The sequence below is a fragment of the Narcine bancroftii genome, chromosome 3 (genome assembly GCF_036971445.1).
Source record: "Narcine bancroftii isolate sNarBan1 chromosome 3, sNarBan1.hap1, whole genome shotgun sequence".
NCBI lineage: Eukaryota > Metazoa > Chordata > Chondrichthyes > Torpediniformes > Narcinidae > Narcine > Narcine bancroftii.
Window position 1 is genome coordinate 82,026,600 of NC_091471.1, and position 21,649 is coordinate 82,048,248.

The 21,649-nt window shown below is 40.3% G+C and overlaps 1 protein-coding gene across 1 annotated transcript in view; it reads right to left on the bottom strand.

The window, feature by feature from the left end:
- ankrd55 (ankyrin repeat domain 55) overlaps positions 1-21,649 on the bottom strand; it is a 144,508-nt gene that overhangs the window by 45,240 nt on the left and 77,619 nt on the right. The window contains exons 9-10 of the mRNA XM_069923079.1: positions 7,549-7,609; positions 6,540-6,668 (exon numbers count right to left, since the gene is read on the bottom strand). Coding sequence (XP_069779180.1) covers positions 6,540-6,668; positions 7,549-7,609 — 190 coding nt within the window. The remainder of the gene's footprint in view (positions 1-6,539; positions 6,669-7,548; positions 7,610-21,649) is intronic.

Consider the following 21,649-nt stretch of genomic DNA (forward strand, 5'->3'; position numbering starts at 1 on the left):
TTATTATCTGCCCTCTAATGAAAGCTTTAATTGCATCCCATAATATAAATTTGTCTTTCACTGATTCCGTATTTATTTCAAAGTATATTTTAATTTGGCATTCAATAAACTCTCTAAATTCCTGCCTTTTAAGTAGTGTGGAGTTTAATCTCCATCTATATGTTCTTGGTGGGATGTCCTCCAGTTCTATTGCTAATAACAGGGATGAATGATCAGATAGCAATCTTGCTTTATATTCAGATTTCCTAACTCTCCATTGAATATGGGCCGACAACAAAAACATATCAATCCTTGAGTATGTTTTATGCTTACTCGAATAATATGAGTATTCCTTCTCCGTTGGGTGCTGCCTCCTCCATATATGCATAAGTTTCATTTCCTGCATTGATTTAACCATAAAGTTGGCCACTTTATTCTTTTTGCTAGTCTTTTGTCCAGTTTAATCCAACATTGGATCCAAATTAAGGTTAAAATCCCTCCTATCAATATATTCTCTTGCATATCTACAATCTTCAAAAAGTAACTTGTATAAACTCTTCATTAGGTGCATATATATTGAGCAAATTCCAAAATTCTGAATATATCTGACACTTTATCATTACATACCTCGCTGCTGGATCTATGATTTCCTCCTCTATTTTGATTGGTACATTTTTATTAATTAATATAGCTACACATCTAGCTTTTGAATTATATGATGCTGCCGCTACATGCCCTACCCAGTCTCAAGTCTCTCTTTAATTTATTATGTTCCACTTCAGTTGGATGTGTTTCTTGCACAAATGCTATGTCTATTTTTTTTCAGTAAATTTAATAGACTCTTCAATTTAATTTGGTTATATGTTCCATTAATATTTATATTCATATAATTCAACATGGCCATCTCATATCCTGTTTACATCTAATTTACGCTTCCTCAACATCACCATCCCCCTTTTCCCCATTTTCATCTCTCAGTTTTCCCTTTTTAAACTCAACGTATGACAACACATTTAAAACATAAAATACTTCAACAACTCCCACATCCAATATTCCCTTAGCCCCAAATTTCCCCCCTCTCTGAGTTGCCCCTTATCCCTTACCGGGCAACCACAACTCCCCTCTCCATTTGTATTGCGAACCCACTCGCAAGCGTCAACTGATTTAGCAGTGATGGTTATTCTCTTCCACCCAAACCCCCCAGAAAAGACTTTTTTGTTTACACATATAACAAAGCTCACCCTCTTTTTTCCCCCTTACTTCCTTTTTTCCTTTCTCTTTCCCTTCTTTAGTTCTTTAAATGTATTTTATTGCCTTTCTTCATTCTTGTTACATCTCTTCAACTCTCCTTCTGTCCTGCAGGTGTTCTGCAAATTCTCATGCTTCCTCCAGATCTGAGAACAGTCTGTTTTGCTCCCCATAGCTGGATGTATTAGCATAAATTTTTAACCTCTTTTCCATAGGATCGATTTTGCTGTATTAAACTCCTTCCTCTTTAAGAGTTCAAAACTTGTGTCTGGGTAAAAAAATATTTTTTGACCCTTGTATTCCAATGGTTTTTTGTTTTCTCTAATTTTATTCCTTGCCAGCTCCAGTATATTTTCTCTTGTCGTATATCTCAAAAATTTTACTAAAACGGATCTTGGTTTTTGATGTATCTGTGGTTTCGGGGCTAATGTTCTGTGTGCCCTTTCTATTTTCATTCCTTCCTGTATTTCTGTCATTCCCAGGACCTTTGGGATCCATTCCTTCATATCTGGGCCTTCTTCATCTTCTTTTAGACCCACTATTTTTATGTTGTTTCACCTACTATAGTTTTCCATCATATCAATTTTCTGAGCTAACAACTCTTGTGACTTTAACTTTTTTGTCACTTTCTTCCAATTTTCTTCTTAAGTCATTCACTTCCATTTCTGCAGCCGTTTCTCACTCTTCCACATTTTCTAATCTTTTCCCTATTTCTGTCATGACCAGCTCTATTCTATTCACTTCTGTACTTTTCATTTTTCTTTTCATTTCACTAAATTCTAATGTCAACCAATCTTTTAATGCTCTCATTTGTTCTTGAAAAAAAATCTTTATCTATATTCTGTCCATCTGTTTTACCTTTTATTTCTCTGTGCAGATCTTGGTCTTCTTCTTCCTCTTCTTCTGTGTCTGCACCTGTGTTTGTCTTCTTCTTCTCTTCCTTGTATCTGTGTCTCTTCTGACTTTCCTGATGAGTTGCTTGTCTTATTTTGCTGGGCTTCTTCTTGCATGGCTTCTTGCTGTTGGTCTTCTTCTTCTGGGCTACTCATCTGTTGGGCCTCCTGCTGCTGCTCTTCTTTCCTTTCACTCCTTTTCCTGCTGCTTTCCTCTTCTTCCAGCTGAGAGCCCTGGTGTCGGGCATCCCTCAGCTTGTCACGTTGTGTTTGCCCACTCCTCAGCTGAGCCCCCTTCCTGTCGGTGTTCTCCTTCTCCTTAGTAAGCGCACTGCACATGCGTGACTCCTCGCGCATACGCAGTTGCGCACTTTTGTTTGGCTCAGAGAGCCATTTTTGCAGTCTAGCAGTCGGGAGATCATGACTCTCTGGAGTCGTCACCAACCTTGGAGAATGGGCTCTCTTCTCCACGACGGCTCCCTGATTCTTCATGCAGGTAAGGCCTTCTCCTTTCTCTTCTGGCGTCTTTTCTTTTTTTCCCATTGTTTTTATTTTATCTTTCTTGGGTGCCATTTTCTTTCTTTTCTCTACAACTTTATCTTTTATTTGTTATGTTTTGTATTTCTTGAACTTTGTATTTTCTTCACCTTATTTCTTCTTTTCTGGAGAGGGCTGGTATTCCCCTGCCGGCCACTACTCCATTACAGGACTCCCTCGATTGAGTTTGTTATGGAGGGGTCTGTTGGGGAGGGTTAGCAGATGTTCCTGAACCTGGTGATGTGAGTCTTGTGGCACCTATACGTCTTTCCTGATGTTACCAGAGAGAATAGAGCATGAACTGGGTGATGCGGATCCTTGATGATTGGTGCTGTTCTCCGACGGCAGCATTCCCCGTAGATGTTCTTGATAATGGGGAGGGTTTTGCCTATGATGTTCTGTGCTGTGTCCATGATCTTTTGCAGGGCTTTATGCTCAGGAGTATTGATGTCCCATACCACATTTTGATGCAGTTTGTCAGTACACTTTCCACTGCACATCTGTAGAAATTGGCCAGGGTTACCAAACCTCTGCAAACTCATGAGGAAGAGGCACTGACATGTTTTCTTCACATTGCCATTAGTGTGTTGGGTCCAGGAAAGATCCTCTGAGATTGTGACTCCCAAGAATTTAAATTTACTCACCCTCTCCCCCTCTGATCCTCTAATAATCCCTTTTTGAAGTCAACAATCAGCTCCTTGGCTTTGGTGACGTTGAGTGTGAGATTGTCGGTGCACCATTCAGCCAAGATTTCAATCTCCTTCATGAATGCTGATTTATCAGTGTTTTTTATATAACCCATACCATTTGTAGATGGGGTTGTTGTTGCACCATACCACATAGTCATAGGTGTATATTGAGCAGAGTAGTGGGGTATGAATACAGCCCTCTGGTGCTCTGGTACTGATTAAGATTATGGAGGGGATGTTCTTACCAATCCTCACTGATTGTGGTCTGGAGGTGAGGAAATAGAGGAGCTGGGCTGTTGAGTCCCAGGTTTTGAGTTTGCTGATCAATTTTGAGGGGATGAGCGTGTTAAATGCCAAACTATAGACAATAAAGAGCATCCTGATATTTGCATCCTTGCTGTCCAGGTGTGCTAAGGCTTCATGTAGTACCAGTGAGATGGCATCTGCCATCGACCTGTTGCTATGGAGGGTGAATTGATACAGCTACTCAGACAGGAGCTGATATGATTCAGTCTTTCAAAACACTTCATTGATGAAGTGAGTGCAATTGTTGATAGTCATTTAGGTAGGTGACCACACTCTTCTTGATGCCATTAAAAGAATAGACTAAGAAATCTACTTGAATATGTTGAGCAAATGATCGTACAATGGGCAGAATGTTATCTCCTGTATGAGCAGAAGTCAGGCTCAGCAGTAAGGCTGCTGGAATGGATCATATACTTGTTAAAAGATTGGAATGATTTTAAAACATTTCGTTATTAGTTAAATGAAGTTTGTTCTTTCTTTTCATAAAAGGGCTTCCAATCCATCAGACTATAATAATCATATGATCTACTACTGCTCGCACAGGAGCAGCAGAAACAGATTCAATGATTTCTCGGATTTGGTTTGCTTGATTTTCAGAACCATGTGACAGAAGCCATCACCTCAGCATACTCTGGTAAATAATTAACTTTACTTGACTCTGCAAATATGAAGAACTGTTAATGAAAAAGAATCCAGATCAATTTGTGGAAATGGGAGGAAATGTCACCATACATAAAAGATAAAAAAATCTGAAAATACTTATTTCAAAATAAATAAAAAGGGCACATATTTCTTAAATTATCTATGGAGTTGTGCAACACCTGAAAATCATAGCAAGCAAAGAGATTTTTTTCCATTTCTGTTTTCCTAACAGGTTGCAGTTTGGGTTAGAATTAATGTCAACTAATGTCAACCAACTCTTTGAAATTAAATTTCTACCCTATATCTGTAAAATTACCTCATTATTGACCATTACCTAAGAGAAGAAACTCCTGTTGAAATCTTTCTCTTGTCCAGCCAGAGTGCATAAATGCCTGTTTTAGTATTCCCCCTTCAAGCAGTTAAGAACAAAGCAGAAATTGAACAAGATTTTGCTGATCTTTTTATTTTAGATCTGGATCATACTTCTTGACCCTTCCAGATTATGCCACTTGGCCTTGATCAACCAAGTTCAAGTTTATCTGTCATCCGATTGTACCAACCTAATGAAACAGTGTTCTCTGATCCATGATGCAGGACAATGAATGAAAAACACATGTACAGACACAACACACAGACAGAAAAACAATACAGATACACAGTACATATATTAAAATAAGCATTATTAATAAATAGGAGAGTCATGGAGAGTTGCTTTAGCAGTCATTCAGCAGTTTCACTGCCTGTGGGAAGAAGCTGTTTCTCAGCCTGGTTGATTTGACACTGATACTTTTGAATCTTTTGCCGATAGGAGTAGCTGGAAGATATGCATGCGGAATGGTAGGGGTCCTCCCTGATTTTGAGAGCCCTCTATAAACAATAATCCCATTAAATCCCATTAATGGGAGACCCCTGTGATCCTCTCTGCCATTGTGGATTGACCTCCAATCTGATGCAGCAATTGTGATGCAGCCAGCCAGGATGCCCTCGCTAGAGTTCCTGTAGAAAATTGATAGAATAATGGCGAGTAGCTTTATTCACCTCAGCCTTCTAAGGAAGTGCAGTTGCTGTTGCTCCTTTCTTACGAGTGAGGAGATATTGTGTGTCTTTAGTGGGCTCCAAGGAACTTGGTGTTCTCCACTCTCTCCAATACTGAGCTATTAAAGAATACGAGGTTGGTTGTCCCTGGTCCTCTAAGTCCACAATTGTCTTCTGTGATTTGTCCACTTTGAGATTCAGGTTGTAAAGGTTAGGGTTACCATTTCATGATATTTTACAGCTCTTCCTTGTAGTGTGACTCATTGTTATTACTGATGAGGACAATTGCTGTCGTGTTATCTGCAAACTTGATGATTCTGTTGGAGCTGGATTTGGCTTTCCAGTCGTGGGTCAGCAGCATGAACAGGAATGGTCTGAGCATCCAGCCCTGAGGTGAGCCAGAGCTCAGTATGATGGTGCTCGACATTCTGCTGCCAACCTCGACAGTCTGCTGTACCCCCCACTTTGCCATATCCTGATCGTAAACTGCAGCAATGAGAGGGGCCGTGAATACCCTGGGCAGGTAGAGGGGTCTGCATTTCATCATCAGGTACTTGATCTCTGCTGAGCAGAAGATATTTACAACAGAGACATATGTGTACCAGTTCTCACTGATCTAAATGCACAGATCGCGCCCCCCCCCACCCCCCACTTGAGTCTTGCCAGAACCAGCAGGATCTCTGTCTGTTCTGCTCTAGCTGGATAGATAAGGCTGGAATAGAGTCCTGGAGCCATGTTTCTGTCACCACCAGAGCACAACAGCCCTGCAATTCTTTCTGGTTCAGATGCAGCCCCAGGTCATCCATTTTTTCTAGCGATCTTACATTTGGGAGTAAGATCATCAGGACTGTGGATCTGAATGGGCTAACTCTCAGTCTAACCCTGATGTAGCCTGCTTTGCCATGCTTCTGTCTTCTCACACAGCACTTCTGATGACCTCCCATGCATCTCCAGCAATCTGCTCCGTGGTTTTACATAGTTTGGCTCGCACAAATTAAAATCATTCAATAACTTACCAATCTAATCCTCCAGTGGAACATCTGGTCATATTTGTTATTTTGTCTAGTGTTTCCCTATTGTGGACAATACACATAGGTTGGGGATTTCACTATTGTATGGAGTTGAAGAGGCCGCTGCAACCTTGTACACCCCATTTGTTTTAAACCAGCTGCTTTAAGTAACTGAATTTGACTTAAACATATGATCTTACCTGCACTGCCCAATGAAGGGCTGTTTTAAAGTCTTTATCAACCAAGGTTGGATCAGCTCCTTTTTGTAGTAGAGCCTGGACATGTTGTGGCCGGTTATGAAAAGCAGCCCAATGAAGTGGGGTCATACCCTGGAGTATTAGGATATAGAAACTGTGAACAAGGTTCTTTAGGATGTGTCCCCAAAATAAATTGATTTGGTTTTTTTTAATATATAATTGTAACATAATTTTAACATAAAGATTTAACAATGTTATGAGAAATTGTGCATGTTTGTGTTAGAAATTTATATTGCACAAAAACATTTTCTTCAGTTAGTACATGTAGTTCAGGATTTTCAGGAACTTTATTTTCAAATGCTTTTTTTCAGACATCATGGATTACTTGCATGTTAAGACAGTGTGAAATAGAAATATAAAAGTATTTCACAAAAGATTGATATTCAGTTGATATTGGACAATGGACAGCATTATCCTTCTCCACCTGATGAACAAAAGACTTTCATATTTTAATGCCTTTGCTCCATTACTTATCTGGATTGCTAATGGTGACCAGTTCAAGCTGAGTAGACAGTTCAAGTCAAATTGTTTCACACATTGTGTGAAAACTCAATGATTCTGGATTAAAATGGATGACAATTTCATTTTAAGATGGCAGAATATTTTTGTACTAAAAAAGGAAGCAAGTGAGGACTGAAAAAACAAAAAAAATGTTATTTTAAACATTAAATCTCCGAATGAATCAAAATTGTAATCATCTATAGTATGTATTTCTTGAAAATTGTGGCCTCTAAATTCCTGAATGGATCCCCCATCTCACTTCCTTATTTTTAGAACAGAACACTTGAGTGTTTTCTCTACAGACTTTTAGATCATCTGAAAAGTGGTTTGGAGAATTCCCGCAGACAGCAGGATTTTAACTTTGTTAACATGGTCCAATACAAAATTAATAATTCTGAGACATTTATTAGAACAATGTGATCAACAAGTGATAAAGATATTTTTCACTAACCTCACTGTCTTGATGATTAATTTCACACATAGTAGTTTGCTGCAACAGCAGAGCCAGGAGCCTAGAGCAAATGAAAGCCAGTTTTTAAACAGAAGATTATAACAGTACAGGTAGTCCCTGACTTAAGAGCACTGGGTTGGTTGGAACTTGGATTGGTCATAACTCTGGGACCTTGGGGTGCTGCTGGGAGTGGGAACCTCGGGTTGCCGCCGGGAGCGGGGACCACTATATACAGTACTTTTAATACAAAATATGAACTCGTACAGTAAGTTTAATAAAGATTTTTTTTTTTAATTCGGTCGTATATGTGGGTAGATGTAATTTGTGTAGGTCGGAAGTCGAAGACTACTTGAAAATAATTTAGAGCGTGTTAATTTGTGTTAAAATGTTAGATTTTAGTAGCATCATTCCTTATAATTGGAGGAAGTGTGATTCAAATACCTTATTTATAAAAAAACAACTCCGATACTAATTAGGTTGACCGGTTTTGCTGGAACAATGGGATTTACGTAGCTCATTTTCTAGATCTACCACTATTCTTTTTTTGTGTGTAGTATTGTTACTTGAACAAGAAATTTGCACAGGCATTGGATTTTCAGTTTCACCTCAGGAGGAAGCCTCTTCAGAGTCCTAACTGATGCAAGGAAGGGCTTCATATTTAATCAACCACAGTAGCTAAGTGATACCAGAGGAAAATCAAGTCCTTTTTCCTTGACTCAGACTAGATTTAGGAATATTTGATTTGGACAATTTAACTGCAACATTATTTCTATCCATGGATCTTTCCTGTACCCCAACCGTGCCGCCTGTATAGTATTCCTGAACTGACTATACCAACCCTATACATTTGGGAAAACCCAACTTTGATATAGAGTTTCTTCAGCTCTTTAACAAAGTTTTGATAGAAAGGTTCAAGACTTTGTAGCATACAACAGATTAAATCTTGCAGCATATTGATGATTTAGGCAATAGAATTCCCATCAAATTAGGAATGAATGCTGCACAGTTCTTTGATTATTTACATTTTATGAAAGCAAAGCTTGCAGAGCAAATGGAGAAGAAGCCATTTCGAGGCCACAGTGCAGTCTGTCTGAGTTAATCATTCATTTATAATTTAGTAACAGTGGCATTGATGGTTGACTCTGCTGTAATTTTAATGCCAAAAGGTCCTTCCAGAAATACAGAGGAAAAGTTTGAAGACTAAGTTAATTAAAAAAAGGACACCTAATGCTGTTACTTAGCACAATGAAAGACCATTTAACCTTATAAGCAGATCTTTTCATCAATGGTGTTCATGAACTAATGCAGCATTAACTGAAAGATTCATAGACCACAAGAAATCTCAGTATCTCACCTTATGAAAGGAAGGTGAAGGCAGCAAACCACATCATATTTAATATTTACATGACTGTGGTTGGAATTCTTGAAGGGCTGCAAACTACAAGGCTGTGCACTAAAAACAGGGAAATGGAAGAAACCAAGTAGTTCCATTTTTGACCGGTCTGAACACAGGAGATTGAATGTCCTCAATCTATGCAATAATGTCCTGTCATTCATTGATAGTACACCACACTAGATCAGTAAATTAGACTTTTCCTCAGTAATGGTTCCCAAAAATTGCACCTGGCATTGCTGAATAAATAAATGCTTGAAACAATAATCTGTCCTTTTTTTAAAAAAAATATAGATCTTGAATGACTTACTAAGTACTTGCAGAACTTTCTGCTTTAACATTCCTATTAATTTAGTGTGCGACTATTTATGTTGAAGGAACATTATTGCATTTATTGAAGATAGGTTACGATTTGCAGTTTTCTGCATAACTAATGAAACCAAGTATTCAAAATTGTATGCTGTTGCACATGAGGAGTGAGTTAGTTGTAAATTGCAAAAAAAAGTGCTCCAGAATATGGTTTTGAGAAGAAGCAAAAGTGAATAGCATTTGTCCTATTAATTTTCTTTAGGATATTAGAGGAAGAGCATCAAAGCAATGTATAAAAATTTACAATACAAAATTAGGCTATTTGCCCATCATGTCCAAGCAAGTCAGAAGAGAGCCACTTATCCCAATTCCACCCTCCAGTACTTGATCTCTCAACAAACCTGCAAGTTAAGGCTTTCAAGTACACATTTATGGAATATTTAAATGTGATCAGTTTTTTCTTCTACTGGAGTTCCATACTCTAATCACTCTCCAGCTGATAAAACATCTCACCTTTTCTCTAATCCTTCTAATAATTATTTTAAATCTATACCCCCCTGATTTACCGAAGATTTACCCAAGCAGCTCAAAATCCTGAGCCTCTTCACCCACTCTGCAGCCGGATCTTTGACTTCCTCACTAGAAAACTGCTGTCAGTATGAATTGGAAATCATGTCTCCTCCTCATTGATAATCAACACAGGTGCACTCCAAGGACGAGTGCTCTACGTACTATACACCCATGACTGTGCGGCCAGGCACAATTCCATTTCTATCTACAAATTTGCCGATTATATCACAGTTGTTGGTAGAATCACAAACAGCAATGATGAAGCGTACAGGGAAGGGAGAGAGAGGGGCGGGGGAGGAGAGAGAGAGAGCTGTTCTTACCCTAGTCTATTCAATCTTCCTTAATAGAGGTTTTTCATCCTCTTCATTGCTCTGCATTTGCTCCATGGTAGTTGTACCTTTCCTGTGATGTGATGATCTGAACTGTACACATTACTCAAGCTGTGATCTAATTCATGTTGCATGCAGTTTTAAAATAACACCCCTATGCCTTGGGAAATAAATGAGAACAATCCATGTGTCTTTTTAACTACTTTATTTACTTCCTCTTCATCCCCCATATCATCCCATTTATATTGATTTTACTCATATTTCTCTTAATTAAATTCTATTTCCCACTTTCTTTCCTAACTATCTGAATGTTCCTTCGTGTCTTAAGTGTTCCTCCTCACAGGTAACAGTACAGCCAATTTCTGTACAATCTTCAAAATTGTTTATCGTTCTCCCTAACATTTAAATCAAAACCATTAATGTGCATTAGAAGAAGTATGCATTTGAAAGGCACATGCAACTCCACCAGCAATAGGCTTCCAGTCACCAAAACATTTACAAACATTATATTTTACTTCCTGACACTGATTGTTGATTAAATTTACCACATGCTTAGATAACATGGCCTTTCACTTTTCAGACATCAGATATGCCCTGACCCAGTATCCCATCCTATCCATTCTCTAAGATCTAACTATTTATTGTGCAAGTCCTGCCCAGGTTTGACCTACCAAATCTTTCATTGCTAGGTTCAAAGGTTCCCACCTGCTTCAAATGGGCATCAATCATCCCGGTGCCCAAGAAGAGCGGTGTGAGCTACCTCAACAACAACCACCCAGCAGCCCTCACTTCTACTGCAATGAAATGCTTTGAGATGTTCATAGTCAGAATCAACTCATACCGAAATAAAGACTAGGACCCACTGCAATTTACCTACCGCCACAATCACTCTACAGCAGATGCAATCTCACTGGCTCTCCACTCAGTCCTGGATTATGTAATCAACAGGAACACGTACATCAGGTTGCTTTTCATCAATTTCAGCTCAGTATTAAACACCATCATACCCTCGGTATTGGTCAGCAAGCTTCGAAACTTGGGCCTGCACCTACCTCTGCAACTCGATCCTTGACCTCCTCATTGGAAGACCCACAGTTGTGCAAGTCAGTAACAAGTCACTGATGATCAAGGATCATCTCTCTCCTCTCTCTATACCCATAGCTGTGTGGCTAGGCACTATTCAAATGCCATTCACAAATTTGCTGCTGACCCTGTCACAGACGGCATTGAGGAAGTGTACAGGAGTGAGAGATTAGTTAGTTGAGTGGTGTCACAATTACAACCTTGTCGTCAATATTAGCAAAACTAAGGAACTGATTGTAGATTTCAGGAAGAGGAAATCAGAACTCAAACCAATCCTCGCTGAGGGCTCAACAGTGGAAAGGATAAAGAACTTCAAATTCCTGGGCGTCAACATCATGTCAATGCAATCACGAAGAAGGCTCATCGGCAGCTACTATACTTCATAAGGAGTTTGAGGAGATTTGGTATGTCACCAAATATTCTTGCAAATTTCTACAGGTGTACTGTGTAGAGCACTTTGACTGGTTGCATCACTGTTCAGGACAGGAAAAGGCTACAGAGAATTGTGAACCCTGACAGAGAAATCATGGGCATTGTTCTTCACCCATTAAGGACATATACAAGAGGCAGTGTCTCAAGAAAGCAGTCTCTATCATCAAAGGCCTTAACCACACAGGTCGTGCCCTCTTCTCATTGCTGCCATCAGGAAACGGGTACAGGAGCCTGAAGACGGACACCAAAGGTACAAGCACAGCTTCTTCCCCTCTGCCATCAAATTTCTGAACGGACAATGAACTGCAGACACTACCTCACTTTCTCTCTCCTTTTCTACATTTATTGATTTACTTACTTACTTTTTAAATGTCATTTATGGCCATTTTTGAACCTTAATGTTGCTGCAAAACAACACATGTTTATGACGTTCATCGAATCAGAATTTATTCAACTTGTTCCACACGTCATTTCTTGGCTCACTTTCCCACCAGGTTTGGTGTCATTCTCAAAGTTACTAATCTTCTAACTGAATTATCATCTAAAGTCGTTCATCTAGATAGCAAACAGCAGCAGACTCAGTACCAATCCTTATGGCAAGCTACACCATATGCATGGAGGCAAAAATCAGATAACATCCTCTGTTTCAAGTGCATGAATCTTTCAGACTGGAAGAGTCTTCTCTTATTACACCTCCAGGCAGTAACAGCAGTGTACATGTCACGGTGGCGACACTGCCAGTATTCACGTGGTATGAGAGGTGTGTCAGTATTAACCCAGCAACACTAGTTTTCTTGTTCAATGGAATTTGAGGCCGACTCTGCAAACTTTAACATATTAGTGAGATTATTAAACTTGTTTCCACTCTGGGCTCAGATCAGCAAGGCCCTGTTCTTCATGCTTTGATTTCTCTCTGACACTTTTTGAAGGTGCTTTATGTGGGGATTAAAGAGGCTCCTTAAGCTATTGACCTCGTCTATAAGATTCCTCAGAGATTATGATTTTGTCTCTCAAGAGGATTCTATTCAATCTTTAACTTATAAAGTTGTCAGGGTACTCCAGAAAGATATGAGCAATCATGATTGTGAATAGCAATTGTGGAGGCTGAGAGCTGGCTTCTTGGATAGATGTTAAGTAGTCCATAATTCCAGCAATCTTGCTGTGAATGTTCATTATCAGAGGGTCATGAGGTGCTGTGAAGAATTTGACAGATGATCTTTGATTTGCTACTATGGAGTTCAAGGACCATCCTCTTTTTGATAATGGCTTAGAAGTTGGCCTGCATGCTGCAGCTCAACAACAGAAGTTCAGGTAACCTTTGTTTTGAAGATTCATGATGTGTTCAAAAATTCCTTGAAAAAAAATGCAGCACCCCCTGCTACTCTTGAACATGGGAAGAATGGATTTGTATTGGATTTGTGCAAATGAGTACTAAATGTGATGGCTGAATGCCCTCTTTATTGAGCTCTATAACACTTTGTCTTTTGTCTTTTAAATTAGCAACTCAAGTGAATAATATAGAAGGGAATTGCAAGAAGAAAAATTGATCAAATTTCAGGCTGTGAGTTAGCTTCTTAAAAAGTTGCTTCTATAAGGGGGCAGCACAGTGGCATAGCAGTTAATGCAACAGCTTTACAGTGCCAACGATCAGGTCTGGTCCGGAATTCGAATCCCATGATGTCTGTAAGGAGTTTGTATGTTCTCCCTGTGTCTGCGAGGGTTTTAGCCAGGGGCTCTGGTTTCCTCCCACCATTCAAAACATTGTGGGGGTGTAGGTTAATGGGGTGTAAATTGGGCAGCAAGGACTTGTGGACCGAAATGGCCCATTCCCGTGCTCTATGTCTAGATTTAATTTAAAATAATCAATGCAAGTTGTTGTTTAGGGGGAATTTTAGTTGTACAGTGCAGTTCTGCAAACATTAACACAAATTCATGGATCTGCCTTTGGATGTCTTTCCATTTCCCAGAACACATGCAAAATAAATATTTGGGTTGAGGAACATTTTAATTTTTGTGTTGATCATTCACTAGGTACATTAATGCCAAGATCCAACAACAAGATGTCAATATAGAAGCAGCCTCTTCTAAATTGATTTAAGATGAGCTGCCTGGCAGGATCCATTTGCTCATTTATATGTTTAACTAATTTCTTTGCACTGGTAAAATAGACTAGAACTCCCATTTTGTAAAATCAAAAGCAAATCTAGTACTTGGGTTGTTTTTGGCATTTCAAGGCTCCTGGAAATATCATTTGGCAGTGTACATGATCTGGCAGTGCTGCAGCAAGAGGCTGCGCCAAATTCTAATCTCTATTTGTTGCAACACTTCAGATATATTCCTATTGCAAGTCACATAGTACAATCTGGTAATTTATTCAGAACATGGTGCACCAAATCCTGGACTCACATGACGTAAAATGTTGCAAGAGGAAGAGTCTTTAGCTGGACTGAATAAGGTGAGTGGAGCCTGGAGTATATCTTCCAGGGGCTAAATTAGACAGCTCATGAAAATTGATTGTAATGCAAGCAACATGCTGAACTTCATTATCATGAATTTTGTGTCCCCACTGCTATTTGGTGAAGAGCTAATATTATAATCTGCCAGCCCCAGTTAAATCTAGTTGCACTATTTCATCCCCCTTGAAAGGGAGGTGCATCTTGTCTGGGCAGAAACTGGGAGTCAAATAGAAAGTAAAATTTAACCTGGGAAATAGTGGAGATGCTTGAGAGAAGACAGGCTTCAAATTCTTGAACACCCTCACAAACCCACATCAAATGTGTGCTCCTGATTTTGGAGGCTGATGTGAAAATCTTACACTCAACGCAACCAAGACCAAGCAGCTGAAGGATTAACTACTTTTCTGCAGTTTGCAAACACCACTCCAAGAAGGGCTCAACCACCATTCTGGCAAATTATCGTCCCGTTTCATAAACAAGCATCTGCTGCAAACTCCTGGAACAAATAATAGACAACAACCTGATGAGGCATCTTAACAGTCATAATATTCTTGCTAATAATCAGCATGCATTTAGGAAGAATAGATCATGTGAGTCCCAGCTTATCCTGACAAAAAAAAAAATGGTCTGGCCAAAAACTTCAATAACAATGTCACCACTGATTTAGCAGTGCTCACCTTCTCCAAGGCATTCAATGTTATTCCCCACCAAAGATTACTGACGAAGCTTGACTACTGCAGTATGTGCTCCCATACTAAAAGATAAATTTCCAGTTTCTTGATGAAACGTCTCCAGTGGGTGTGCATGAATGGAAAAAGTTCTGAATGTCATCCAGTGTTAAGTGGTACACCCCAGGGCACAGTGTTAGGCCCACATTTGTTTTTACTCTACATCAACGACATTCTCTGAAAAGTCACAAGCACCACTAGACTATTCGCGGACAATTATTTAGTATACGGTCCAATCAAGTCAGTAGATGATGAGGATGCTCTCCAAAAAGATCTTAATAGCAGAATGGTCACAAAAATCTGGTATGCAGTTCAATCCTTCCAAATGCGAAACCATACACGTCACCAGGAAGAGAAAACCAGGCAAAACATCATACAAAATCCTGGGTGTCACCCTTGATGAAACCAAACAGACCAAATACCTTGGCATCAAAATCCAGAATGACCTGCGTTGGAATGATTAGACGCATCTTACAATGGTGAAGGCAATAGGAGTCCTAAATTTTCTGAGACGCAACTTCCATCATTGTTCAATTTTTGTCAAGAAGTTGTATCTCACCCTCGTCAGAGCACAATGGAAATATGCTGTAGTTGCATGGGACCCATACACAAACAAAAACACAACTCCCATCGAACAAGTCCAGAGACAGGCAGCCCGATTTGTCACAAATACATATGGAAGAGAAGAAAGTGTTACAAAGCTCTTGGATTCATTAAAGTCGACCTCTCTCCCAGACAGACATGAAGCACAAAATGCTAAGCATCCAGCCATATATAGACTACCAATTCTACATCAAACCCAAGCCTGCTTGGAGCAGACGAGGGCACGCAACCCAATTTGTAGTGCTATAGCGGCTCACGCACGGAGACACGGACTGGGCTGAGAAATGGCCGATGAACGCAGCGATCATGTGGACCTGGGGGTGACACCGGCCATCATCCTAGGTGACCTCTGCATGGTAGGAAGATGGGGAACTCTGGCAGGAATGCCAGCCTATCCCAGGCTAGTGCTCCGATGATGTGGGGACCCTGATATCAGCACCTGGGGCCCACATAAGCGCGATGGCCAGAGCAATAAATCAGCCTAGTGTTCCAAGGCTTTGTTGTGCATGTCATTCTCAACATGTAGTGTGAACGCGACAGTGCCATCTTTGAAGACAGATGTGTACAGCAATTCATTCTTTCCCTCTATAATTAAAAACATGGAATAATCTTTGTCCTACCATACTCACACAACCAGACCCAATTAAATTGAAGACCGTTCTTCTTCAATAATCTCCTTCTTAATCACACCCTCCCCCACCTCCAGTTTAAACTCCATACAGAATACTTTGGAGGATCAGAAACCAAGCTTATTGATGATTTGAAAAAGGAGAGGCTGAAGAACCATATTTCAAAAGACCTTTCCTGGTGACAGCAAATCAATGCCATAGTAAAGGAAGCACGTCATTGCCTCGGCTTTCTCAGGAGATTTGGCATATTGCCAGATACTTCATTAAACTTTGACAGGAAAGTATACTGACTGGTTGCATTCCAGATTCAGATATATTGACAGCGTACATACATGACATCACATACAACCCTGAGATTCTTTTTTCCTATGTGCGAGGTAGAATTACCATTTATTGGTAGTGTAAAAAAAAACTGAACACAGCATATACATGTAAACAAATAAAGAACAATAAACAAATAACAAATGTAGACAAACTGCAATACACAGATAACAAAATATTCAATAACGTGCACAAAAGTAATGAGTCCCTGATTGACTTTGTTGCTGAGGGGTTTGATGGTGGAGGAATAGCAGCTGTTCTTGCACCTGACATGATGAGTCTTGGGGCACCTATCCCTCTTTCCTGATGGCAGCAGTGAGAACAAAGTGTGCTGGGTGGTGTGGATCCTTGATAATTGCTGTGGCTCTCCGACAGTAGCGTTTCCTTTAAATATTCTTGATAGTGGGGAGGGTTTTGCTTACGATGTCCTGGGCTCTGTCCACTACCTTTTGGAGGGCTTTATTTTCAGGGGTATTGGTGCCCCCATACCAGACCATGATACAGGTGGTCAGCATGCCTTCCATCACATCAGTAGAAATTTTCCAGGGTTTCTGTTGTCATACCAAACCTCTGCAAACTCCTGCAGAAGTACAGGCGCTAACATGCTTTCTTCACGATGCCATTAGTATGTTGGGTCCAGAAAAGATCCTCCAAGATAGTGACTCCCAAGAACTTAAATTTGCACATCCTCTCCACCTCTGATGCCCCAATAATAACTGGATTTTATACCTCTGGTTTTCCCTTTCTGAAGTCAACAATCAGTTTCTTAATTTTGGTGGCATTAAGTGAAAGGTTGTTGTTGGTGCACCATTCAGCCAAATTTTCAACATCCCTCCTGTAGCTGACCTTTCTTTATACAACCCACTACCGTGGCAACATCAGCAAATTTGTAGATTGTGTTAAAGTCGTACCAAGCCACAGTCATAGGAGTGAAGTGAATAGAGCAGGGGGCTAAGAATGAAGTCCTGTGGTGCTCCGGCACTGATAGAGACTGTGGAGGGGATGTTCTTACCAATCCTCACTGATTGTGGTCTGAAGGTGAGGAAATCCATGATCCAATTACATAGTCAGGGGTTAAGTCCCGGATCTTGGAGTTTGCTGATCGGTATTGAGGGGATGATGGTATTAAATGCCAAACTGTAGTCAATAAAGAGAATCATGATCTTTACTGTCCAGATGTTCCAAGGCTTTGGGTAGAGCCAGTGAGATGGCATCCACCATAGAACCGTTGCTATGGTAGGCTAACTGGAACGTATCCATGTCACCACTCAGACAGGAGCTGATATGATTCAACACCAGCCTTTCAAAACACCATCACTTTAAAATGCATTAAATTTTAAATTTAAATTAAATTTAGACATACAGCATGGTAACAGGTCATTTTGACCCAGTGGTCCATGCTTCCCAATTTACACCCAATTAACCTGCACACAGTGGGAGAACACAGGAGCCCCCAGGGAAAACCCATGCAGACATGGGGAGAATGTAAAAACTCCTTACAGACAGCAAAGAATTCAAACCCTGATCCTGATCGCTGACGCTGTAAAGGTGTTATGCTAACTGTTACACCAACTGTGACTCCCCAGACATACAGTACAGTTACAGGCTATTTTGGCCCATGAGTCTACACTGCCCAATTAATCTACACCCCGTGTACATTTTGAATGGTGGGAGGAAACCGGAGCCCCCAGAGAAAACCCATGCAGGCATGGGAAGAATGTACAAACTTCTTACAGACAGTGCAAGATTTGAACCATAGTCCCAATCGCTGGTGCTGTAAAGGCATTGCAGTAACTGCTACAACAGCCAAATTGTGCTACTGGTCGATAATCATTAAGGCAGGTTACTACACTTTCTTGACGACTGGTATAATTGTCACCTGTTTGAAACTGGTGGGTACCATGTCCTGTTGGAATGAGATATTGAAGATATCCATGAATACATTGGTAGGTTGGTCAATACAGATTTTTAATACTCAACCAGAGACTCCGTCTGGGCCATATGCTTTCCTTGGATTCTCTCTCCTGAAGGCAGCACATGTCACCCTCAAATACAGACAGGATGGGATTATTAGGTGCTGTAGGGGTGCAGAGGAGAGGTTCTTCTCTGTTACTGCAGTCAAATCAGGCGCAAAAGGCATCGAGTTCCTCTGGGAGCAAAGCTTTTCTGTCTGCTACTTCGCTGGATTGGGTTTTGTAACATGTTATGGCATTTAAGCCCTGCCACAGCTGTCAGATGTCCCTTGCTGTTTCCATTTTCATCCTGAATTTCCACTTCACCTGGGAGATAGCTTTACACAGGTCATGCCTGTTCCTTCTGCAATGATCTGGATCTCTGGTCTTAAATGCCTATGATCTGGCTCTCAGCAGGTTCCAGATTTCATTGTTCATCCAGGGCTTCAGGTTGGGGAAAACCCTGAGTAATTTGGCGGGGACACACTCATCCACAGCTGTTTCAATAAAGTTTGCGACAGCCCCAGTATAATCATTCAGATTTCCTTGAACACCACCCAATCCATTGTCTCGAGGAAGTCCTGTAACCATTCTTCAGAATCCTGTAACCACATTCTAGATGTCCTGATCATCAGAGCCTCTCCATTTAGGCTGTGTCCATAAGAAAGCAGAAGGTGCACAGCCAGGCGATCTGACTTGCCAAAATGTGATCTTGGGAAAGAACAGTAGGCCTTATCTTAGTGTAGCAATGATCGAGTGTGCTGGGACCTCTGCTAGAGCAGGTAATATGCTGATGGTAGTTGGGCAAGGTTTCCTTGACACAGGCCTGGTTAAAATCACCGACTAAGATTTGTAGTATTTCAGGCTGGGCTGTCTCTTGTTCACTGACCACATTATGCAGCTCTGCAAATGCCTCTTTATAATTGGCATAGGGAGGGATATAAACTCTGGTGAGATTCACTGATGAGAACTCTCAGGATAGATAGAGAGTCTGCATTTAATTGAGATTTGCACTAAGGCAGTAGAGCGGGAGGTCAACATAACTCTACATGTCCATGCACTACCCAGTATTAATGAAAAAGCACACACTGCACCCCTCCTCTTTCCAGAATCCAAGTTCCGATTCAGTCTATGAAATGGTGAAACCCTCTGGTCAGATAGCAGTGTCCAGTGTGTCCTCTATTAGCCAGGTTTCGGTGCAGCAATCAACTGAGATTTGTCTTACCTTTCTCTGATAAGCAGCCTTGCCCTCAGGTTGTCAATTTTATTCTCTAGTGACTGGACATTCACCAGTCACTGGATTTGCATCACAGCCTGGTTTAGAAATTCAGGTGCCCAGGAACACAGAAGGCTGCAGAAGGTAACAAGCTCTATCACATGCAAAATAAATATTTGGGTTGAGGCACCGACTTTCCATCCATTTCAGACATCTATGTGAGCCACTGCCTCAAGAAGGCAGCCAATATCATAAAGGGTCCCCACTACCCTGGTCACAAATCCATAATCACAGCCAAGACAAAGAAGACAATAGCAGGGTCGGAGGAAAAGCTGCCAGCATTAGTTAAGTATAAAAGTCTATGCAGCCAGAAAAGGAGGGGGTCTCTAGTTGCGCTTCATGAGATTATATCCTTCAGTTACGTGTGAGGAAACAACAAAATTGAAAAAGATTTTTTTTGTCAAATCGCCTCCAGTATTAATTAAATATCCAATTATAAAGGATGCTGTGATAATAACACTGGAGAATTTCACATTCAATTTAAGAATGACAAACACAAAGTCCATGGGTGGATATGGAGAGCAGAATCATAGAACATAACAGCACTGAAAACAGGCCCTTCTGGTCTTTGCCAAAGTATTCTTCCAAGTCCCATTGACCTACACCCAATCGATATTCCTCCATTGAACCAGTCCCCAGCAAGCAGCTCTATTTCATTTGTTATGGGCCCAGATGACCCCAAAATCCAGCAGCAATAGAAATTCACCAAGACAAATGGTTAATTAAACAAAAGTAGTTTTTAATTTTCTTTAAACATAAAAACAGGATCAAACTCTAATTTATTACTATTAACTTAACCCCCTTCTAATTCTAAGCGTAGGTGTCTGTAATGTGTAGAAGTTCAGAAAAATTCTTTGATTCACAGTCCAATCTTACTTCTCACTCCTCCAAGTTCACTGGTATCAAGCAATTCTCATACTGTGCACAGAATTTTGTATTTATGAATTTTCACCAGTTTCAGGTGGAAATGGTTACCACTCAGGAAGGTTCCTGTTGGTTTTCAGAGAGAGATTAGTTGCTTGTTGGACACACACAAACTGATTTACTTCCATCAGTCAATTCAGCATCTTGCCAAAGAAACTTGCCCTATCAGGGTTTTCCAAATGATAACCTCTTCTTCTGCAGGTCACCACAGAGTTCCTTTTTGTTTCCTTTATTTCAGGTGAAACACTTTTGTCAGCCATTTCCTCTTGTATGGACCACAAGGATTTTCATCTCTCTCTCTCTCTCTCTCTCTCTCTCTCTCTCTCTCTCTCTCTCTCTCTCTCTCTTTGGTGTCCTCCCTCTTTCTGCATGCAAAACTGCATGACATTTTTTAGAAAGCAAACTGCATTCAGACAGATCGCAGCACCGGACCCAAACTTCTGAGTCCATTCATCTGTTGCTTTCAAAACAAATAATCCACAGCTCCACAGCAGGTCCAATTAACACCTACTTATGAAGACTCTATAGGCATTCTTCAAATATTTTTTTCAAAGGCACTCAGAGCCTGAACTGTCTGGTTTGAGCAGACCTCTGACATTTTACATAAGATCTGTTTTGTGAAGTGTTTGTGTTTGTTTGTGATCTACACTACTCCCACAATCTATCTCCTTCAAAAACATATCTATATTCAATATAAAATATGATATAATCCATCACACATTTCACACTTCAATGAATTCGGTTCTCCACAAGCTGTCGAGCGCTCTTATGCTACTTTTTTCTCCTTGATCATTTCTTTAGTTAAGACTGTGTACTCTTTCTTTCCCCTACAGAATTCTTAATCTACCTAGACCATCATCTTTTATCTTACTTTTTCCTCATCTATTCACCATCTCAATTTTACCATTGCACATCCTTACTCTAACCTACTTCTCTCTGAATTTACAGCATGCTCTCATAAAAGACCAACCCCAACACTGTCTCTTGACAATGGTGGTGCAGCTGTTGTTTGTCAGACTGTCCTTTATTTCACACTGGATGAACACATACATCTCTATTGCTATCCCTGCTTTTCCAAGCTTCACGATCCCAGAAA